This window comes from Gavia stellata, chromosome 25 (genome assembly GCF_030936135.1).
Source record: "Gavia stellata isolate bGavSte3 chromosome 25, bGavSte3.hap2, whole genome shotgun sequence".
NCBI lineage: Eukaryota > Metazoa > Chordata > Aves > Gaviiformes > Gaviidae > Gavia > Gavia stellata.
Genome location: NC_082618.1, coordinates 7,531,707 through 7,552,175, shown reverse-complemented (window position 1 = coordinate 7,552,175; position 20,469 = coordinate 7,531,707). Strand labels below are relative to the sequence as shown.

Sequence of the window (20,469 nt, the reverse complement as noted above, 5' to 3'; positions counted from 1 at the left end):
CTCCCACACAAGCTACCACACCTTGGGACAGGCTCACCTTCTTGTCTCCACCGTTACAGTCCTGATAGTATTTGTGATTCAACAGGTCTCTGGCAAAAGAAGCCATTGGCTGGACATAGCGAGCAACAATTTCATCCAGGTCTTCAAACTCCTTTGAACAAACACATTTAAAGAGGTATTTAGGGTGCATGATGAGGAACTCTGATTCTAGTATACAGCTCTCAGTCATACATTCTGCACAGCAAGGCTGCACGCTTTGAGAAAAAAAAAGAAAGAGCTGAGTATTGTCTAAGAATCTGGCGAACCGCAATGGCAGTTACTCTCCAACAGTCTAAAAGCAGCTGCAAGGATGGAAATGCTGTGCCAACCTGTCCCGGCCAAACAGGTACTTCTCCTTCCCCACCAACTCTTTCCCAGGCATGCTCTACACGGCTCTTACCTCTGTGTTAATCCAAAGCGTGGAGCCCAGGCTGAAGGCATTCTCCTTGCCCTCTTCTCGGACATCCACATGCTGGTAAATCCCATCGTTCACCTTCCAGGTGACAGTCAGGTGGTTCTCCCCTTTGCTACTTGGCCGAATAATCACATCCCCTTGGTCCATGGTCTCCATCATCTTCTCAGCTTGCTTGAAGCTAATGTTGTGGAATGATGGGTGAGCAATTACTCTCTTGATGTATGCTAGAGGACAAAGAGGAGTGCTTAGGCTTCCAAAAGGAACTCCTTTATTCCAAGTATACGCCTAATTGTGCTTATTCTCCTGAAGCACCCTGGGAAGGCTGGCATTATGAGAGAGAAAAAAACCGAGAGACTCACTTGTCCGCTGCTGCTTTCTTTTCAGGTCTTCTTCCTGCTTGTGATCTGCTGCCTCAGAGTCAAAGTCGTAGTAGGTGTCTTTAGGCAGTTTCCACTCGTTGTTCTTATCCATCAAGTCTGAGGTCCTGCAGGTCAGGTCTGCACTGAACTTCTCAATGTCAATTTTCATAATCCTACAGTGAACGGTCATTCCCACCTACAGGAGAGGGGTAGGCAAAGCTGGTCAGCAGGTTTGGCTGATACGCCAACCTCCCTGCGCTACAGAGCAAGCTGTGTGGGGTCACGCTGCCAATAAGGAGGTACAAATTACCTCACGTACTTCAGACTGATACAATCTTTAAAAGTGATCCTTCCATACGAACCGAAAATCAACTGATCCCCAAGGTGACTAGAATCGAAAGAGACTAAAGGAAAAATGGGCAGTTCTCCAGCACGTCTACTACCTATGCCCATAGCGCACAGCAAACTGTATGTCTGGAAGCTGAGGACAATTACGTTTGCTATTTTACGTATCTTTAACAATGGGAGCAGCAAAACTGGACTTCACGACGTGCAAGAAAGCAGTTAAGTCTGTTCAGAAACAGAGTGGAAGACACCCAAAAGACTGCTCTAATTAAATGGGAAACAGAAAATACAACCACAAAAACTGCAATGTTTTAGTCCAGTTAACCGTGCTGATGTTAACGACTCTTTAAAGAAATGCTAAGAGACCTCTGAGCTTACAGCATTATCCATCACCTGTACGGACTGTCAGGGGGACCCCAAAAAGCTGCAAAGATGTTAAAACTCTATTTTATCATGTGATAAAAATACATGATTCTGTTTCTTTCAGAACCCTAGTCCCTGTCCTGAGCAAGACCAGACTCTAATGACCTCCACAAATGAATTGAGATGGAAGAAAAAGCTATGAGAGAGGGAAAATGACCCTTGCATATCTAACAGCAGTTCTGTGAACTCTTTAGAAAGCCAGAAACAAAGGGCAGCTCTGCATTAGAATGCCTTCTGGTCTCCTAAACCCAGACTTTAGCCAGACTATAATAAATCCTCCTGCAGTGCAACATGTTAACTGATTAACATGGTTCCCACCAGCTGCCAAGAGAGATTTGCACTGTGGGAGAAGGACACTAACCAGAACCTGAACTTGCTGCTGATTTCAAGTCCTTAAATGAAAATAAGGTTTGAAAAGTCATTTAGGGAAAAGTGTTATTAACCAAACCCTGAATCTTTGGTATCGGCTCCATGCTCTTCCAGCTCTTGCTGGATATGTGAAAATCCACTGCTTTCATACCTTCACCCTTTCTTCTGGCCGCTTGACCACCTTATCACTAAGGAATTTTGTTGGGATGAAGCCAGCGACGCCATTATCCAGACGTGTCTTCACTCCAATGGCCTGACCTGGGCAGGAACCGCTGTCAAAGTGGTTCCAAACCTTGAGTAAGGCAAAAGTAAAAGTCATTCAGCATGGTGACAGAATAGCCTCAGCAGCTCACACTCAAACAAGTCTAAAAGCTGTGTCAGAAAACTGGTGCAGGCAGCAGAGACATGTGGAAGGGCAGGGGAGAGAGGACTTAAATGAATGTTACCCAGTAATGCAATCTTCATACTTCAGTTCTGTTCAGCTTATGGGGTTTTGCAACCAAGAAGGTCAGAACATTTTTAGACCCTGAACACAACCCTGCAGCTAGGGCTGGCTTCTAATGAAAGCTATAGGGTTTTAAAGTCACGGATTACCAGGGCTGGAATTCAGCAGTATTTAGAAGAGACCTAAAGTACAGCTGCATTAAGCAGCAGGGAGTCCAGATAAGTTCTTAAAATTGAGAAGGCGGCAGAACAACCTTCTGTTCTCAGTGTCACGGGCAGTTTTTCTGTGTAAAACACAATCCTAGACCACAAACAAGCCTGCTTTATGTATTTGCAAAGAACTGGTCAGCTTAGCCCCAGGTCCGTTTCACTCCTAGCCCAGTTCACTAAAATCCATAATGTAGCCATAAGGGACCTGTCAAATCTATACTGAAGCAATTAGTCAAAAGTGGAACAGATTATATTTGCGGCCAAAGGCCACAGTCAGATTGGGATCCTGGGGCACTGCCGATATGATCTTGGCTCTGATACCTTGTCTCCCAAGTACCCTACAAAACGCTCAAGCCTGCCGATAGCAGACTCGTGACAAAGGCAGGCCCATTAGGAGAAGCAGCCCCACCTCGCTGAGCTCTGGAAAGTTATCCTGCTGACAGAAAGGACACTGCCAAAGGCCAGTTTCATCATTCCGTATTGCCTGGTCGTAGCTTTCTCCTTGCGGCCGCCTGTGGGCTATCCCGGTCACATTGCAGATGATCATTTTACCTGTGGTGTGATGGGGGAGGAGAAGGAAAGAATGAAAAACTGAAAGCCAACTGCGAGGCTGGGCAGTTCCCTCGATCTAAGGTAGTTGTGCATGAAGGCATTAGGAGACTACCCAGGTACTTCAAAAGCTGCTTCACATACATGCAACCATAGCACTGTCCCAACATTACCCTCACCAAGATCCCTCTGCCCCACCTTTACACATCCTAAGTCAACTTAGGATGACAGAAACCAGGGGTGTAAACAGGGATGTACCTATATAAAAAGTCTCTGGAGTTTCTTTGGTCAGCATATTGAAGACCTCTTCTGTGTTTGGAGAACGGTATGGGGTTCTCAGGTCCTTGTACCTGCAGCTTAGTTCAGCTCGAATGTCATATAAAGTGATATGCTTGTCACCGTAGCCCTGTGCAGTATTCAAAGGTTATAAAGCCATGAGCAGCAGGAAGGAGGCGAGTAGGGAATCCAGTATAAGTTATAAAAGAACTCAAGGAACTTATCAAACCGCAAATTTAAAAAAGAGGAATGCACAGGGTACCATCAAACTGTGGAACTCAGTCACAGCATGTTGAGGAGGTCAAAAGTACAAATACGTTCAGAAAAAAGTTAGGTAGTTTCAGGGAGAATAGCTTAAGTGGTCTAATTACTGCCTCCTTCCTCCCTCTGCCCCAAGTGTACTTTCTGTAAGCATTTACTACATGCCATTGTCAGACACTGAATACTCATCATGACTATTTATACATTTTACAACGGCAACAGCTGAATGCTCAGCTCCTAAAAAGGATAAGAGTCACGAGCTATAAAACACAAGAAACTGAGCTGGACAGCAGAGCTTCCCCTCTGTTTCTCAGCACCAGGAACCCCCAGCACACCTGTCTTTCCAGTTCTTCAGCAAAGGCATCGAGATCCAGGTCTTTCAGACGCTCGGGGTTTTCTAAGATCTCTTCCAGGGCTCCTGCAGGATTAGCGTCCTCCGCCGACTCATCATATTCTAAGGCATCCACTGCCATTTTTCTTGCCCATTCATAGGTTTCAGGATGGACCCTAGACCCATCTAGGACTTCGATGTAGGAATCAGTACTGAAATAAAACCAAAGCAATGTTCAGATAAGGACTCCGCAGGGTTCCAGAGTCACCTCCTTCAGCTCAATAATAAAGCACACTGTTGAGCACCACTAATGGCCGTGTGGCTGCTTTGCCACTGCTGCCCTCAGTGCAACAAACTACTCTAAAGGACACAATGAACTCTTCATTGCTAAATCAACAGGAGCCAAGGCAAGACATGACAAATTCCAGTCTGCAGCTCCCGCACTGCAAAGATACAGCCAGGCATTTTGGATGCTATCTAGATCTGATCGCTCTGTGTGCTACAGCTGCTCTGTGAGCACACAGCTCTTTACAGTTTCTCTCATACAAATTAAGTGTTGCCAACTGGCAGTGCAGCCATCTGCATCCAGCTGTTTGGAGGAATCTACACTTTGCCCCCTGCATGTCCGGGATTTGTATCCTGCAAGAACCAGGCACCTAGCGGGGTCGGATCACAGAGTGTAAGGATTCAGCCAGGTGTCCTTTCTCAGACTGCTTTTCAAAGGCAAGAAGGATACTGTGCCAGCCCTAAGGAAAGCACATGTCCAACAAGTGATCCTTCTGCGCAAAGCACTCAGTTAGAAATTCAGAAACTAGGTTACACTGTCCTCCAAACACACATCTCTTGTTTAGTTACCAGTAACCTAATGCTCTACAAAATTCACAGTATTGCTACTAGTTAAGAGGAAGCTAAATTGCTGAGTTATGCTTCAAGTTTGAAACTAGAAAAATAAAAGAGCTATGGTAGGACTAGGCAGAAACTAAGCAAAAGTGCACACGGGTTACTGATGGACATGCCTGACAACTATGTTAGGGAACAACTGGTTCTAGTTCAGTTCCTCTTGCCCACAAAGGGTCTTTCAAACCATAGTAAGCTATATAATTGACATTGCTTGTGTGAGTTTAGCCGCCCTTAAGAATCAGATTAATAACCAGCAATATCTGAACTTGGCCAGTGATCAAAGGGGCCACACGGAAACTCCTGGGAACATGGACTCCACGGAACAAAATTGCTTCAGCCTGTCTCTCATGCTAACTCCATGTCCTGTACGACGTTGGATGCAACCCAATACTCACCTATCACCCAGTGATGCCGTGTCAATTTTGATGAAGCCAGCACAGTTGATGAACACCTTGGGTCCCATGTGGCACATTGTAACCAGCTGGGTCCTGTTCTCCAGACGTGTGTTGTTTTGTTTTAAGATCTGGAGAGAGAGGTAATAGTATAAACCTTGCTATTCAAAGACAAGGGTTCTCCAGGAAAAGCAGAGGACTCACACCAGACACTGCAGTGTTCAAGGCATCTGACATAAGCCTATCACAACTCATAAATTGTCGCTCCCTGCCTGTGTCTCAACATTGTGTGAAAGAAGATGACTCCCCATGGAACAGCTCCAACTCTCCGGAAAAGCGTTGGCTTTTTGCCTTGTGTTTTCTACAGTACGGAGGCGTCTTGATACTTCAACGCATCCGCTCCTGTGGCTCCGGGATCTAGCTAGGATTGATGGATCTGCTGAGTTGCTTGGGTCTATCAAGGATGTAAGTCCATGCACAGCTTTGGGGTTAGGCGCAGTGAGATAACACATACTAAAACACACATCAACGGAGCTGTCAGCTGCATGTGGCACACGGGACCCTGACTCAGCTCTTAACAGCACTGCCATCAGGCCAACTCACACATTATTGGTGATGCATAGTTTTTGTAGGCGGGGACAGAAGCCTCCTTACCTTTAGCAGATGAGTGCCTTTGCGTGGTCCCAGGCCACACACATACTGCAGCAAGGCCTGGCTGTGAGGGTGAGCAATCGCCCGATTGACATCCACTCCCACCTCGTTCACACGGTTTATGAATTCGCAGTAGAGGGCATTCAGCAGTTCCTCCTTCACCACGTGCTCCTGACAGAAAGGAGAGGCGTTAGCCTCGCAAGGAGATGCGTGCAACACTTTGCCATAAGCAAGCTGAGCCAAACGCAACAGACTGGCTCTCAGGAGCTGTACCGCACCTCAGAGTTACCCCTGAGAAAAGCCTAAAGGCAGGAGGCAGATGAGCTAAAGGAGGCAAAAAAAAAGGTGCTGTGTAGCCTGAATATGGCATAGAACAGGCAGAATTTGCACCACTTCAACTTGGAATACTTTTCTTTGACAGCAAACTGTCCCAGGCCTCCCAGACCACTTTCTCTTGCAGAGGAGGATCCCACAAGGCAAAGTTACCTGCAGAGGGTGAAGTTTTAGGCAGAGAATATCCTCATCGGAGCTGCAGACCTGGGCAAACTCTATGAGGGGGTCCTGAATGCGGCGAGCAAGGGAGACGGCTTGACGCAGCAGAGGTGGGTAATCCCGGAACTCATTCTGCAAGAGGCCAGAGAATCAGGGAAAACCCTGACGGTGTTTTCACACTTTGTAGCACAAGTAGCAAAGACACATCAGACAGGGACTGAAACAAGGGAAGCATTTGGTGCTCAAGGCAAAGAGAGCTGAGGTTAAAGGCTCCCAGGAACTCTGCTGCAACTAGGAATGAAACAACCCCATCCACTCAGCTGAGCAAGATTCATTTCAGACTACATCAATATGTACTTTGTACATCTGCTGGCGCTGATCTCTTCAGGGAAGCCTAAATAAGATGTTTTGCCTTGATCCAAAGACGTCACTGTCTAGATGGATCACATGAGGCAGCAGATGATGCAAGGCAGGGCTAGCACAACAAATGGAGGATGAGACAGCACAAATGAGCAACAGACTAAGGGATAGCTGGAATAACAGAAGATTCACCTCAGACTTCTTGCTGTTCATGTAGAGGATGGCCAGTTCATTGTCCACCAGCTCCACTCCGATAGAGGACAGCTGCTGCCCTTGATCCAGCTCATGAACAATTCTCTTTACATCCTCCATCAGCATCTGAGCATCCCTAGGGAGAGACAGCCAAGGGGATTGAGGGGAGAGTGCAAAGCTGGGACCGGGAATCACTTAGGAAGATAACCCCAGTGGGTTACCTCACACCTTGGACAGAAACAGTGAAATGTGGGCGGGCATGAGGAAAGGACTGCAAACAGACTGGGAAGTGGAAGGAACACAAAGACTGACCTGTTCTCGCCTGCAATTGTCACCACATGAGGCTTCTTGTTCAGGAGGAATTTTTTCAAAGTTTCAATATCCTGGGCCTGGAAAGGGAGGTGAGACAGGTCTGAGTAGAAAAGCTAGAGGGTTTCTGTACTAAGCTAGCTACCAGACCTGGGTTACTATTTCATACGGCAAATCCTCCCCCACTGCCACCCTGATCTGCCACCATGACACGAACACGGCGAAACGCCTTCTCCACAGACCTTGCAGCTCCTGGCTACTGTAAGAACAAACAGGAAGGCTCTGCAGAGGGAAGACCGATGGCTTCATGGTCTGCTGTTACAGGAAATCAGTGCAAGTAGGGAATGGAAGTCAAAAGCCTGCCCCAAGCTCCAGGAGGTCCCACAGCCTCTTGCTATTATAATGTGATCAAGGAAAGGGGAGAAAGTTTCTGTAGCTGGGACCACAAAAGGTCACAAAACCCCAACACCAACGGAACTCAGGAATGGCAAGGCCCTGCCACTCCCTGTAAGAGGAGCAGAAGAGATTAATTGGAATCTAACTGGAAGAAACTGTTCTGCCAGAATAATTACAGGGTGGGAAAAGGGCAGTAATCTGGCATGCAAGAGTGACAAGGCCTGAGCTGTCTTCAGACTGAATATTCCTCTCCGGACCACAGTGGATCGCACGGTACCAAAAACAACGTGCAGACATTCATCTCAACAATAGCTGCACCAAGGCTTACCTTCTTTTCCCTCTCTTCCTCACGCCAGGCGTTCCTTCTCTTTGTGAAATGTGGCAATCGGAGGAAGTCTGTAACCTCACCCTCTCCATTAACAAGGGCACAAAACACGGGGTGGTCCCTGCGAAACAGAGATCACTCAGACATGAAGGACTGCTAAAACTGAACGTGGATCCAGAGGCAATTCCTTTCCTCTTACCTGGCTGAGGAGAATGCAATGCCTAGCACCCGAATCCCCTTCCCTTGGTTTTCATCCATGAAATCATCATCTTCCTCCACTTGCTGATCAGGACGGTACGAAGCTACTTTTAGCCAGTTGTACAGCTTCCGGCTGCAAGCCTGGTAGAACAGAGAACAGGAGAAAGTAGTGAGAAAATCCACTGCAGGTGCTTTGGCATTGCCCTTCTCCAGAGGGAAGGTCATGGACTGCAAGACATTATATTCTGCCAGGATTGGGACCGGCTCTCCAGCCCACCTGTCCCCCAATCTCACCTTGAGGACATACTCCTTGGCCTCCACCAACAGCTTGTTCTTCAATTCTTTTGCCATCTGCACATAGAGGAACTGGTTGAGGGACCGCTCAATGGCCATCGTACGCTGCCGATTCCACTCCTGCACCTGGTGGCTGAACTCATCCCGATAATAGAACTGTTTGATTTCCTCAAAGTATGTCTGGTCGCTACCATAACTGCAAGAAATGAGAAGGGGAGATGCAGAAGGGCTCCAAACGCCTGCACTGACACCACCGCTGGCAGATTCCTGCACAGGGATGTAATAGCAGCACCTCAGATTCAGGGAACTGCCTGGAAAATTTAGAGAAGAGACAATCTTCCCACCAAACGCTCCTTTAGCTGCAAAACCTATGCTGTTAGACAGATCGCAGCTGAACGCCATGCTGGCAGCACAGAGAGGCCTGATCAGTGTAACACAGGGCAGCCCACAGCCACTCCACAACAAGGAACCACACAGTGAGGCTGGTTGGGAAACAAGCATCCTCTTTCACAAAAATCCTAAATGCTTCAGAGTTTGCCTTCAAATGAATAAGCGAAATGTCTGCTAAAGTTTTCATTAAGATGAAGAAAAAAGCAAGACCCTGAGAAGCTGCTTGGCTTTAAGGTGCAGGAAACCACCAGGCCATGGCTTCCAGGTACAATGTGGGTTACAGAGGAGCTCTAACAGCACAGCAGCGCTGGATGAATGAGCTCTGCCAAGGCACAGACGGCACAGCCAGTGAGGACTCACCCCTCAACTCCTTTCATGTCAATGCTAATATCTATAGTCAGTAGTGCCTCCTCCTCTGCCAGGCTCATTTTCAGGAACTGGTCATCTCGCAGCTCCTTCACAGGCTTGTTCTTCAAGTATTTAAAGGAATAGGCATAGTGGGCTTCATCAATATCCTGGGAGACAGGAGAGACAGTCAGCATGCAAGCAGGGCATTCATAAAGAAAGACCCTTCTGTAAACCGCAGCAGACAATGGTTTTTATTATTCAATACCCCCTCACCCCTATGCCTGCCAGTCTGCATTTCCTTCCCCAGCAGGACATAGTGGAATTCATTCCCAGTCCCAGAGAAACAGAGACTGTTCCAACAATTGAAGGCAACATCTCAACAGCAAGATCAGGTCTGATGAAACGCTGAGACGAAAAATGCAGCATGCTGCTGAGCTGGCCTCTGCAACAGCCCAGCTCACATACTGCTCTAAGATTTATTCAGAGTTGCCACTGACGTGGGAGAAGTTTTCAGATGCAAAAATGAGCGTTTGTACGCTATTTAGATCCTTCCCTGAATTGATCCACAGAGTCAGAGCTCCCTTCCTTACCTTCTTCCCCTTTTTGGTTGGCGAAATGTTGATTTTAGCTCTTTCTTGGAAAGTCTGTCTCAGGACCTGTCTGACCAAAGGCTCCCTGGCTATTTGCAAAGCCACCATGTACCGGGCTCCTTCCAGCACAGCTTCAGGGCTTGGGAATTGACTAAAAGCAAAAAGGCAACATGAAGGCTTAGGACTTGAGAATGCACCCAAATCCCCTCCCGTGTCACATCCACAGAACCTCAACGAAGATCCCCCCACACTGACCTGCACACATAATCCTTGGCCAGCTCCAGGGGCTCTGCAGGGAACTGCTCTGTCTCATGACGCTGGTAACTGTCTCGGAGATTCTCTCCAAACTGCTCAGGTGTCAGACCAAACTTCTTAGCCAGGCCATCTGGAGGAAAAAAAACAAACAACCAAAACCCAAAAATGATGAGGATAATGGTATTGTAGCTTATACTGAGCAAAACTACTGGTCCTCCTCCTACAGGTAAGCCACACCACCCAGAAAAGCATGTGGGCTAAGCCACAACACACTGCAAGCTCAGCGTGATAAAGCACAGCCCTTACCCAGCCCAGCTGTTTGACAGATGGTGTACATATCCCGACGGGAAGCCTGCTTCAGCTCAGGCCCTTTCTGCTCATCATCTTCTGCATCCTCCCCTTCACCTATGGGAAGGATATGTTTGGCAAGGCCTCTTTACAAAAGCATCCAGACAGCTGCAGTGCGTCAAAAGCACAGCGAAGGGATCAAACACAACCTACATTGTGCAACAGAGTCCCTAAATTCCACCAACACATCTCAAAGGTCACAGAAGCCTTAAAATTATTCAGGGTTAGAAAAACACCCTGAAAATCTTATCTTGTCTTCAGTTTCACTCTTTTGCAGTTTTAATAGCGGTATCTCTGGGTCACACATTAAAACACACACAAAGGTGGCTGATCCTTGCTTTGACCCCTGCCACGAGGGGTGATATTTAGTCCATCAGAAAAGCGGCACCTTGTGTGCCAAACTAAGAATTTTCAGAGATGCCCGGAAGACCTGGGACTAACTTGACATAGAAGTGAACAGCCGAGATGCTCTGTGCAAACACATGGGCTTTTCAACAAACTTTCTTACTACTCTTTTGAACCAGGATTTTCAAACAGTCCACAATTAGGAGACTACCAAGTTTGGGGACAAACCTTCCTCCTCTTCACCATCCTCTCGGATACGCTTTTGCTTCTTTCGAGCAGCCTTGGCAGCATTCTGCATCTTGGGGATGTCTCGCCCATAGTACAGCAGGAAGTGATTATACACGTCCTTCAGCTCGTCCATGGACTGCACGTCCTTCAGCCTACGGCATGCAAAGCCAGCATGTTACACCCTGCTTGCAGCTGAGCCGTGGTCAGAGCACTCAAGGAACCTGCTCTGGTACAGGTCAGGCAGAGGGAGCGCTTGGGCTCATCCTCCAAAAGAGTTTTAAATATTTCTCATTACTGGCTTTGTGGGGAGGCTAAAGTCAATGCGCTGCAGTGGGCAGAGAGCCTGTGCTGTTTAGGCAAGTTAATGCACATTTTAAGTTGTTTTGGAATGAATAGAAGAAAGTCATGGTACCATACCTCTCCATGTCAGTGGTATCCAGGGCCCTTATGCCATCAGCCAAGGGCTTGTCAGGGTCAGCAGAGATTTGTTCGTACTGATAGGCCTGCATCTTCTCAAACAGACGTGTCAGGTTCTGCTTGCGGATCTTCAGCTGGGTCCACTAATATGAGAACAAAGACTTCCAGTGAAACACACCATAGCAATGCGTCACATCTATCTCCTCCCTTCCCAAACAGGGGCTCCCAGGATCTTGGGATATTTGTCATATGAAAATAATCATCAAAATCTTCACCTGCAGCCAAGCCCAGATGTGACACACTTGGCAGGTCTCATCTCAGAGATGGATTGATTGTATTAACAGAAAAAATAAATAAATCAAGGTTTGGATCTACCTAATAGTAGAGAAGGAACCTGCGCTCCTTGCAGAAAAGGTCACTACACAAAAGGAACTTGGTGAAGGGGAAGGACTGTTTTGAACCCTCTTTTGTCAGATAACCCTTCACCACCACATGATAGCAAACATGCAAAAAAAAAAGTGGGTAAAAAAAGCACACAAGGTCTCCACAGCCAAACCAAAATCTGCTGTTTTGCAGCATCAGGCTAGGTGGGAAGATATGTTAAATGTTGATGGATAACAAGCAGTGAAAACACTCCTCACCTTCTCATCCCACTGCCAGACCCTCCACAGGTCATTGATGTGCAGCTCTGGCTCCACATACTCCTTTCTGTAGAAGGCGATGAATGGGACCTGCATCAGAAATAAGACTCATCACCACCATGCAGGAGACCGGGCTGTTCCTGGCAGCCAGGAGTCCAGAGAATGCTCCTGTTCCGTGTGGGAGAACATGCTAATGGGGCAGCAGTGTGGGAGATGTACCAAGCATGCCCCAGCTCTTAAGACCGTTCCACCAAAGAATACACCACATATACCAAAAAGCTTCTGCAACATCAGGCAACATCTCAGAGAACAGGTTGAATGGACCAAGCAAGGCTCAAGAAACTCTGAAGTTCCTCCACCTCATTTAGCATCAATTTGTCCAGGATCAGGGAAATACGACAATAGCAGCTGCATCAAACAGGCTTTAAAAACCTGCGTTGCCACGGCTCACATAAGATTAGCTGCACTTTCCAATGAAGAATCATTTTGTCACAGGAGAGGCAACCAGGTCTCAGCCCCTTCTAGTTTGCTGCCCTAAACGCTTCCAGCAGCCCCTCTGTTAATCCTGTTGGGATAAGGAGACAGCAACTCAGACCTTATCTTGGCAATGAAGCAGAGAATGTGAATTACCTCAAAATGTTGATTTCTCATGAAATTTAGGGCTTCTTTAATCTTCTGGATGGTGCTGGGCCCCTTGCGGCTGAAGCTGCTGCTGGCTTGTCCACGGTCAAGGTAGTCACAACTTTCCTAAAGGAGAAACACATTGTGTTGATCGTATTCCTGAGCTGATCCCCAAAAGACCAGACCAGGCTAAGGCTGGAAAGTGGTGGTCCTTTTGTTAACTGGGAATGCAGGCTTAGCTACACACTCTGATTTTAGACCACAGAAAAGCATCCTACCCTGACTGGCTTAAAGGAAAATGGAGAAGCAGCATCTGGCCAAGGTAACTGATGGTTAAAAGCAGATCATGGTTAATACTAGTGCACAGTGGCTCAGAGATCTTTTAACCACTCTCGACAATTATTCTTGCAAATTCTCTGTGTTCCTTTTTGTCCAGTTTTATGGATACAAAAATGAAGATATGTGCATGTTAAATGACCTGCTCAAAACCAGAAGACCAGAAAGAAAGGTATATTGGGCATCACATTCCTCTGAGCAGACTCCTGGAACAACGTTCCAGGATGGAAACCTGCAGCACCTTCAAGTCCTCTTAGGACAGAAGTCCCAGGCATAGTCCTTTACCTGCAAGGAGATAGTGGGTGTTGCAAATGCATTCCTGTAAATCCAATCAGCTTCCTCCTCCAGCTCATCATCTTCAGCACTCTTCACCGGGATGGATCGCAACTATGAAAAGACAAGAGGATGAGCAGAGGCATGTGCACCACCAGGGCTTGTGCTACCATGTCTTCAAGAAGCCTGGAAATTATTGTTTTGAGCTTCAGGTTGCTTATGGGGTCTCAGTACCTCCCACACCCACAGGACTTTGCTGAGGATAGCACTTCAATGTCTGTATCTTCTGAACACACAGGAAACCTGCATCAGCTTTACACTAGGTAAAGGCAGATAACAATTCTGTCAAAGGCTTGTGAAAAGGCCTGCAATCTTCCATGCGAAATCTTCCATGATGATCAAGTCAGGGTACCCTCGCTTCCTACCAGACTCTCAAACCCTCTGCAGATACATCCTCTGTTCTAATCGATCTGTGCCTGTTCTAGCCTTGTTATCACTTTTCTTGCTGCAGCCACAGAATAACAGAACATAAAGCAGCTCCAAAACCTCTCTGGGCACTTAGTGCCAGCCAATTCTCTTTCAGAAGGCCTGCTCTAATCATCACCAACATCCGTGAAGACAACAAAGTGTCTGAACAGGCCACATACGGCCGGAAGACATTACACACAGCGTTTCCTTGTGCTGTGCACACTCGCATGGGAAAAAAGGCCCTTCTGAAAAGCTGGCAGCTTCAGACATCCCATTTGACAAAGGAGGGTAACAAGCCTCTGCACAGAATTACATTAACATACACTAAAGGGAGGTTGACTGTTCAGTGAAAATCTGAACACAGGGTAAAATTAAGACAAAAATATGAGATACCAGAATGATTCCTAGCAGCACAAACAGGACTCCATATTGAGAGCAGTATAAGTCCCAGTCACTTGGATTAAAGTGGGTTACAGAAACACCTTGTACGGAACAGTTACATGTTGGCTGGCATACAGGTAGGCTAGAAACCCTAGCAAACCTTCTCTGGCACTGCAGCAAATCTTCTCTGGCACTGCACCTCTTGCTATCCAGAGGTACAACTCATGTGATTACTAACAGTATCCAGCATAAAGGACATCTCAGCAGAGCACAAGCCCTGCAGCACTCCCAGGAATGCAACACTGGCACCCAGTGGCCAAAGAGAAACTATGACCAGTGCTAAAACCGGGCTTACACAGCTACAACAGTTCACAATGTCAATGTTGTGTTTGCATGCAGAGTTTCAGTCTGTACATTTGAGAGGTGGGATCTTCAAAGAGGGAAAAAAAGATGCCAAAACCCAGCCAGCAGCCAGGTGAGAAAGCTGGCCTGCAGGTTCCAGGCCTGCTGTACTTGATGGGAGCCAAAATGCTTTCTGCCTGCGTAACGGCACCCTCTTCCCTCACCTGGAACCTCTCTGGCATGTCTGTCATGCGGATCTCATTGTCCTGGTCCGTTAGGTGACTGCTCTCCAGCTCACTGGGCTCGTACATCTCAAAGATGCTACGCCGACTGACGCGCTTTTTGGCAGTCTTTTTGGGTCGTACACGAGTCTCCCCTTCGGTTTCTTCATCCTCATACTCATATTCCTCCTCCATCTCCTCATCGTACTCGTTGTACTTCTCAAACTCATCATAGTCGAAGTCCACACCAAAGATTTCCTGAGCTTCCTGCAAAGCACTGAAAGGCAAAAACTATCGTTCAGCCCCACGGGTTCACAGAACATCTTTCTAGCCACACAGAGAAGGCCAGAGCACTTAAGTCTAAGCTTTAGTTTTGCACCTAGGCTAAAAAATCACGGGTAGATGCATGACTCTCTGAGCTTTACATGCAAATACTTCTCTTAAGGGACCGGTTTTGGTATCCCTGTAAAAAGTCCAGGGGAGAAAGGAAGGAGTCAGACATTTAAGAAATCACAGACTAAATCTCCACGTTTAAATTTACCAGGTTCCTTTGGGGAAAGAGACTAGCAGTACCCAACAAGCTGAATCACTCTGCAGTTGCAAGAATCAAGTAAGCTGAGCACTGTTTTCAAGGCTCCAGGCCAATTTCCAATCAATACTTACGCATCTGTGTATCCAGGGAGCTTCTTTCGCCATTTTGGCTTCTTCAGAGGTTGTCCATCGTCATCCACAATGAAGTCATCGATGTCTGGACATTGAGAAACAATTTAGTGGTCAGGACACTCGCATATTCAACTGGCACATCTGACAAAGCTCAGCTCAGTCAGTGCAACTATGAGCCTCCACCACAGACTTAGGCTGCTGCTGGCTGTCAGTCTGCCCAGCTACCCACAGCATCTCCTACACCAACCTCAGACATTCCAGGAGTCTGAACCTCAATACCAAGCTAGAACGAACTTCCAAACACAGGCAAAGCCTCCTGCAGCTCAGTTACACCGAAAATGCAGTCAGAAGGGGCCTCGCTGCTTCGGACAACAGACAGAATTCTTGAAACTCTTTCAGTACAGTACTAGCAGTGGTGATGGGCTGATGCTGAAGAGCAGATGCGCTGTGCTACTAGGTACTAAACAGTGCCTTGACTGCCTTCCTTTGAAGCATTTCCATTTTGGAGGCAGCTTGGAGGAGATGTTCAACACCTCAGCAGATGTAATGTGGTTCTGGACAAAGCAGTTTAGACAGACTAAACTAAACCTGCCACACTGAAACGTTTAATTCTGAAGATTGTACTAATCAGACCAACAAGAGCTTTACCACAACAAGGTTACAGCCTGTTACTTCTAGCTCAGAGAAAGTCTTAACTTTGTTCCTGTGCTTTAATCCTAGGACAAGCTTTGGATGTAATTGACCATCCATACTCACCAGATTCATCTTCCTCCTCCTCCTCTTCCTCTTCTGGTGGAGCAACAGGAGCTTCAACAGCTTCCCCTCCCTCCTCGCCTTCACCATCCTGAAAGATTTCTTCAGCAATGGCTTCCTTCTCATGTTCTTCTTTTCCATAGTCTTCCTCTTCATCATCCTCATCATCGGACATTTTGCGCACACGCCTGAACTTTTGCTGCAAGCAAACAGGCTTGTTAGTGCACATAATTCCTGGCACAGACACTCAGGCTCAGTGTGGTCTCTGCCAGGCCAGAACTGCACTTCCTCTGCTCCCCAGGTGGCACCTGAGAGGGAGCAAGATGGAGCCCAGCCCAGCACAGGCACACAGGGGAGAAGAGCCACCCCTTCAGGAGCCGTGCTGCAGGTGCTTATTGAGCAGTGGGTACACAACATAACGGCCTGCTGAGGACTGCGCCACATCCAGGCCTGTGTCGCTTGCATGCTGTCACCACCAGTGTTAGCCTGGCTTGATGCACCTCTAGCGAGTGTTACGGAAGGAGCCCACAATGGCTTACGCTGACTTTGCGATTAGCACCATGCAGGAGAAAGTTATTGGAAGATGGGCCCCTCCGAGACTTATCTTGCAGAGGTGGGAAGGGAGGAGTACAGCAGACTTTAGGAACCAGAAGAAAGTGTTTTGCAAACTCTACGAAGCCAGTTCCCACTTGCCTGGTCAGGGAGAGATCCTGGTTCCTTCAAGCACTCAGCTTTCCCTTTCTAAGAGGGCTGGAGCAGACAGGAGGCACCACTCACTCACTCCAGGCAGGAGCCCACCCTCCTTCGTGCTAAGACTCACCACACCATTAACAGCACATGGGAACACAACTCACTCTTTTGACTTTAACGCCCAAGTTCTCTTCAATGAGGTCAAAATCATCATCCTCCAGGCGGTCATCAAAAGCTAAGAGAAGAAAGCAGAGACCAGTTACACTCTCCCTTTACTAATCTGGGAATGGACCAACCAGTGAGAAGGGTATAGCTTACCCAGCCCATGCAGACACCCAGGGCAGAGGGAGAGCTCTGCACTCCCACAGGGCAGTGAGAGAGCATTATGCTGTGGCCTGCTATGAACAACCATCATAAAACTTACTGCGCTTTCTCTTTTTGTGGCCAACATCATCCTCAGAGTCTCCAGAATCACTGGCTTCTTCCTCCTCTTCCTCTTCCTCATCGTCGTCATCGTTAATGAATCCTTTCAGGTTCCCCTGCTCATCTTGATCATCGAGATTCTCCTCCTCCTCTTCCTCATCTGGTGGAGAGCAGCAAGCGTTAGACATGTACTCACTGGTTATCTGCCAAGACTCCTTCTCGGCTCTGTGCAAACAGCATCTTCCTTCACACTATCCACACAGAGAATTTTAACTGAACACTTTTACAGTCACAGAACCCAGTCAGCTGCTCGTGCCAGAACCCCACTTCTTGTCTCATGCTCTCTCTGCAGAGGGAACAGGTGGAGCGGTCACAATGGGAGAATTCCTCTGCTTTTACTGTTTACTATCAAATTGTGCGACTGCAAGTCCCACGGGGATGAAGCAGTGTGTTTTCTATTGCCAAATATAAAAACCACCTAAGCACTTCGAGGAAGGGAAGCACTTCAACAGCTGAAATTATCAACTACAGATGGCCATGCTATTATAGCAGTTATTGCTCCATCTGCAGAGTCATGGGATATAAAATAGAGCAGCGAGGCACACAGACAATTCAGCAAACTCAGAACAGACAGGCAAACTCACCATCCTCATCTTCCTCTACAAACTTCTTGGTTACTCTGGGCACAACCTCCCCATCCTGGTTATACTCCTCCTCCGACTCCTCCGCTTCACTTTCTACAAAGTCAGACATGACTGCAGTGTCTCACACACGGCTCCGCAGGAACTGGGGAAAGAGGAGACATCCATCACATCAGCCGAGCAAGCAAAACACGAGCACTTCCCCCTACCGGGTTTTGGAGAGAAGACAGTCAAGGCAAGAGGGTTTCAAATTATCTATCAAGGCCCTGAATTACCCAGTGTCCACCTTGCCCGGACATCCCTGTCACCAGAGATTAGGCAAGTGGAGCCAGCAGCCAAGTACTGCTAGCTCCTGTCAACCCACATCTCAGTGAGCAGGACAGGACCTGTCACAGCAGCATTCATTACACAGCCAAGCTCCCGGCTGTGGCTTCAACAGCGCACGCAGCCAAAGCCCTTCATCCCATCCATACCCTCCCACGCAGCCAGGAAAGCAACCCCATGCTGTCACCGATGCAGCACTGTGTTAGGCACACAGTCCAACCAATTAGGATCTTAATGTGATTAATTCTCACTCAGTTAATGAAGCCAGAATGACCCTGAAAAGGGCCTTGACGGAGTCGCGCTCGCAGGCTGTTAGCAAGGCTCTGCAGAGCCCCACGGAGCACCTGGAGGGTGCTGCAGGGTTGGGGCTGGGGGCTGCCCGCTGCCCAACTCCACCGCCTCACGCAACCGGAGCCATGGCCAGGATTTTCCAGGCCAGAGGCCTCCAACCAGAGATTAGGAAGTAACAAGAGACTTACAGAAACGGGGTGTTTTCTATATCCAGAACCTTTTGTTTGATGTTTTTCCCCAAGTGGGGTTTCTGGAAGCAGTATAATTCAAGCTCGGCACAAAGGAAAGTGTGTGTCCATAAAGACACGGCTCAAGTTCTGTCTCTCTGAGCCTTCCACTTCTTGTGGTTACAAAACTTGCTGTCATTTTTAAAACTTTCAAAGGATTTTTTTTTTTTTAGTTCCTTTTTACATACACCAAAACAACAGAAGCTTACAAAAGTCAGCTATAAGAAAAAACAAATCAATTCCTTAAATGGCTGTGAAGTTGAAAACACCAGCCCAGGAAGAAGAACCAGCCTTTGGGAAGGTACAAAAAGAAGCTCAGAGGAGATGTCAGATCTAAAGCCAAAACCTCCATGTTAAATTACATTAGATGTAATTTAACACACAAAAAAGGAGAAGAAGATGAAAAAAGAATTCCATACGCCAGGGAACGATACCTAAACAAACACGCTTCAAAATGTTCCCATAATCATTTCCCCACTGCAAACAAACAGATGAAGGAAATCAGTCCCATACGAGACAACCTGATCAAGGCTTCGCCACGATACTTCTCGTATGTGAGACTTCTTGTTCTGCCCTGAGATCCACACATCTGGTACACAAACACAGTAACTTAGAGAAAACGAGGGACTTACTTCTCAGTTAAAGAAAAAAAAAGTGGAAGGCCAATCTTGGAGAATCTTTTAAGTCTTAAAATACTAATAGCTCCAAAGGAATGTCTTGGCCGTACCTCATTAAAGAAAACCCACAACAAAGACAAGGGAAAGACCTCTGCCAGATTCCAGGCACGAGCAGATAGCAGTTCATACTCCTTAGCTGCAGATTATGTGGCTGCGGCCAACATCTCTACGATGCTCCAGACAGGCAGAAATCGTGGCAGGCCAAGGCTACTGCTCTGCACCCAGACAGGACACCACTGCCCTGGCTTGGTGCATGGGCACGGGGTGAGCCCTGTCCTCCAGAAGACACTGTAGAAGTCACACACATGTATTTAAGCATCCCTCTCAGAAATAAATTTGTTCCTGAAACAAATGTCACTGATGACTTGTGTAACTACATAGAGTAGAGGAACAGGAATTGTTACGTTTACCAGCCTGTGTATGAATATTACATCAACTTCACACTTTCTCAACAATTCTTCTTCTACACATATCCATCAGAGTGTATTAACATACACAAAACTGCAGGCTAAGTGGCTTTTCCTAGAGCATTTCCATTTCTAAGTCTAATAACCTCATCTCTCTCCTATCCATGATCAACACACAAATCCAGCAAGAAAGAAAACCCCTCATCATAGCACCACATGCAATTTTACTATTCTCTGCCAGTGAGGCGTTTCGCTCGCAATTCCAACTTTGTTCCTCATCACTTGTTCTACCATCTCCTGGCAACTTCAATTCATGTCAAATCAAATTTGTCTGGACACAGGGAACAGCTAGGACATAGGAAACCCGTCTCATTTAATGATCCAGCTGAGCAGGTTCTACACAAGTCAACCACCCACGAAACCAGGTGCTTTCAGCAGCAGTGAAATCCACCTCAGGACAGCGGGGTTGTCACTTAGCGTGGCAAACGGAAGCAAGGGTAACTATTACCAAGGAGATGTTGAATCACATATGGACTAAAGGTGCCTCTCCCACCCTCCACTCCAGAGAAGCCTTAATCTGAAATAAAACAGGAGAAGGAGGCAGGCAGAGACTGCAGCCAGCGCAGGCGGAGATGCAGA

General features: G+C 47.3%; 1 protein-coding gene across 1 annotated transcript in view; it reads right to left on the bottom strand.

The window, feature by feature from the left end:
• The window catches only part of SUPT6H (SPT6 homolog, histone chaperone and transcription elongation factor), a 30,244-nt gene that overhangs the window by 5,674 nt on the left and 4,101 nt on the right, over nt 1-20,469 (bottom strand). The window contains exons 2-31 of the mRNA XM_059829179.1: nt 17,908-18,049; nt 17,265-17,423; nt 17,005-17,075; nt 16,154-16,349; nt 15,398-15,482; nt 14,738-15,011; nt 13,335-13,436; nt 12,723-12,839; nt 12,093-12,182; nt 11,452-11,594; nt 11,035-11,186; nt 10,420-10,518; nt 10,114-10,243; nt 9,859-10,009; nt 9,281-9,435; nt 8,531-8,726; nt 8,238-8,377; nt 8,042-8,159; nt 7,321-7,397; nt 7,009-7,144; nt 6,451-6,588; nt 5,968-6,135; nt 5,317-5,444; nt 4,026-4,233; nt 3,412-3,559; nt 3,014-3,156; nt 2,102-2,242; nt 814-1,009; nt 440-678; nt 38-151 (exon numbers count right to left, since the gene is read on the bottom strand). Of these exons, the coding sequence (XP_059685162.1) occupies nt 38-151; nt 440-678; nt 814-1,009; nt 2,102-2,242; nt 3,014-3,156; nt 3,412-3,559; nt 4,026-4,233; nt 5,317-5,444; nt 5,968-6,135; nt 6,451-6,588; nt 7,009-7,144; nt 7,321-7,397; nt 8,042-8,159; nt 8,238-8,377; nt 8,531-8,726; nt 9,281-9,435; nt 9,859-10,009; nt 10,114-10,243; nt 10,420-10,518; nt 11,035-11,186; nt 11,452-11,594; nt 12,093-12,182; nt 12,723-12,839; nt 13,335-13,436; nt 14,738-15,011; nt 15,398-15,482; nt 16,154-16,349; nt 17,005-17,075; nt 17,265-17,423; nt 17,908-18,016 (4,323 nt within the window). The 5' untranslated portion in view covers nt 18,017-18,049. The remainder of the gene's footprint in view (nt 1-37; nt 152-439; nt 679-813; nt 1,010-2,101; nt 2,243-3,013; nt 3,157-3,411; nt 3,560-4,025; nt 4,234-5,316; nt 5,445-5,967; nt 6,136-6,450; nt 6,589-7,008; nt 7,145-7,320; nt 7,398-8,041; nt 8,160-8,237; nt 8,378-8,530; nt 8,727-9,280; nt 9,436-9,858; nt 10,010-10,113; nt 10,244-10,419; nt 10,519-11,034; nt 11,187-11,451; nt 11,595-12,092; nt 12,183-12,722; nt 12,840-13,334; nt 13,437-14,737; nt 15,012-15,397; nt 15,483-16,153; nt 16,350-17,004; nt 17,076-17,264; nt 17,424-17,907; nt 18,050-20,469) is intronic.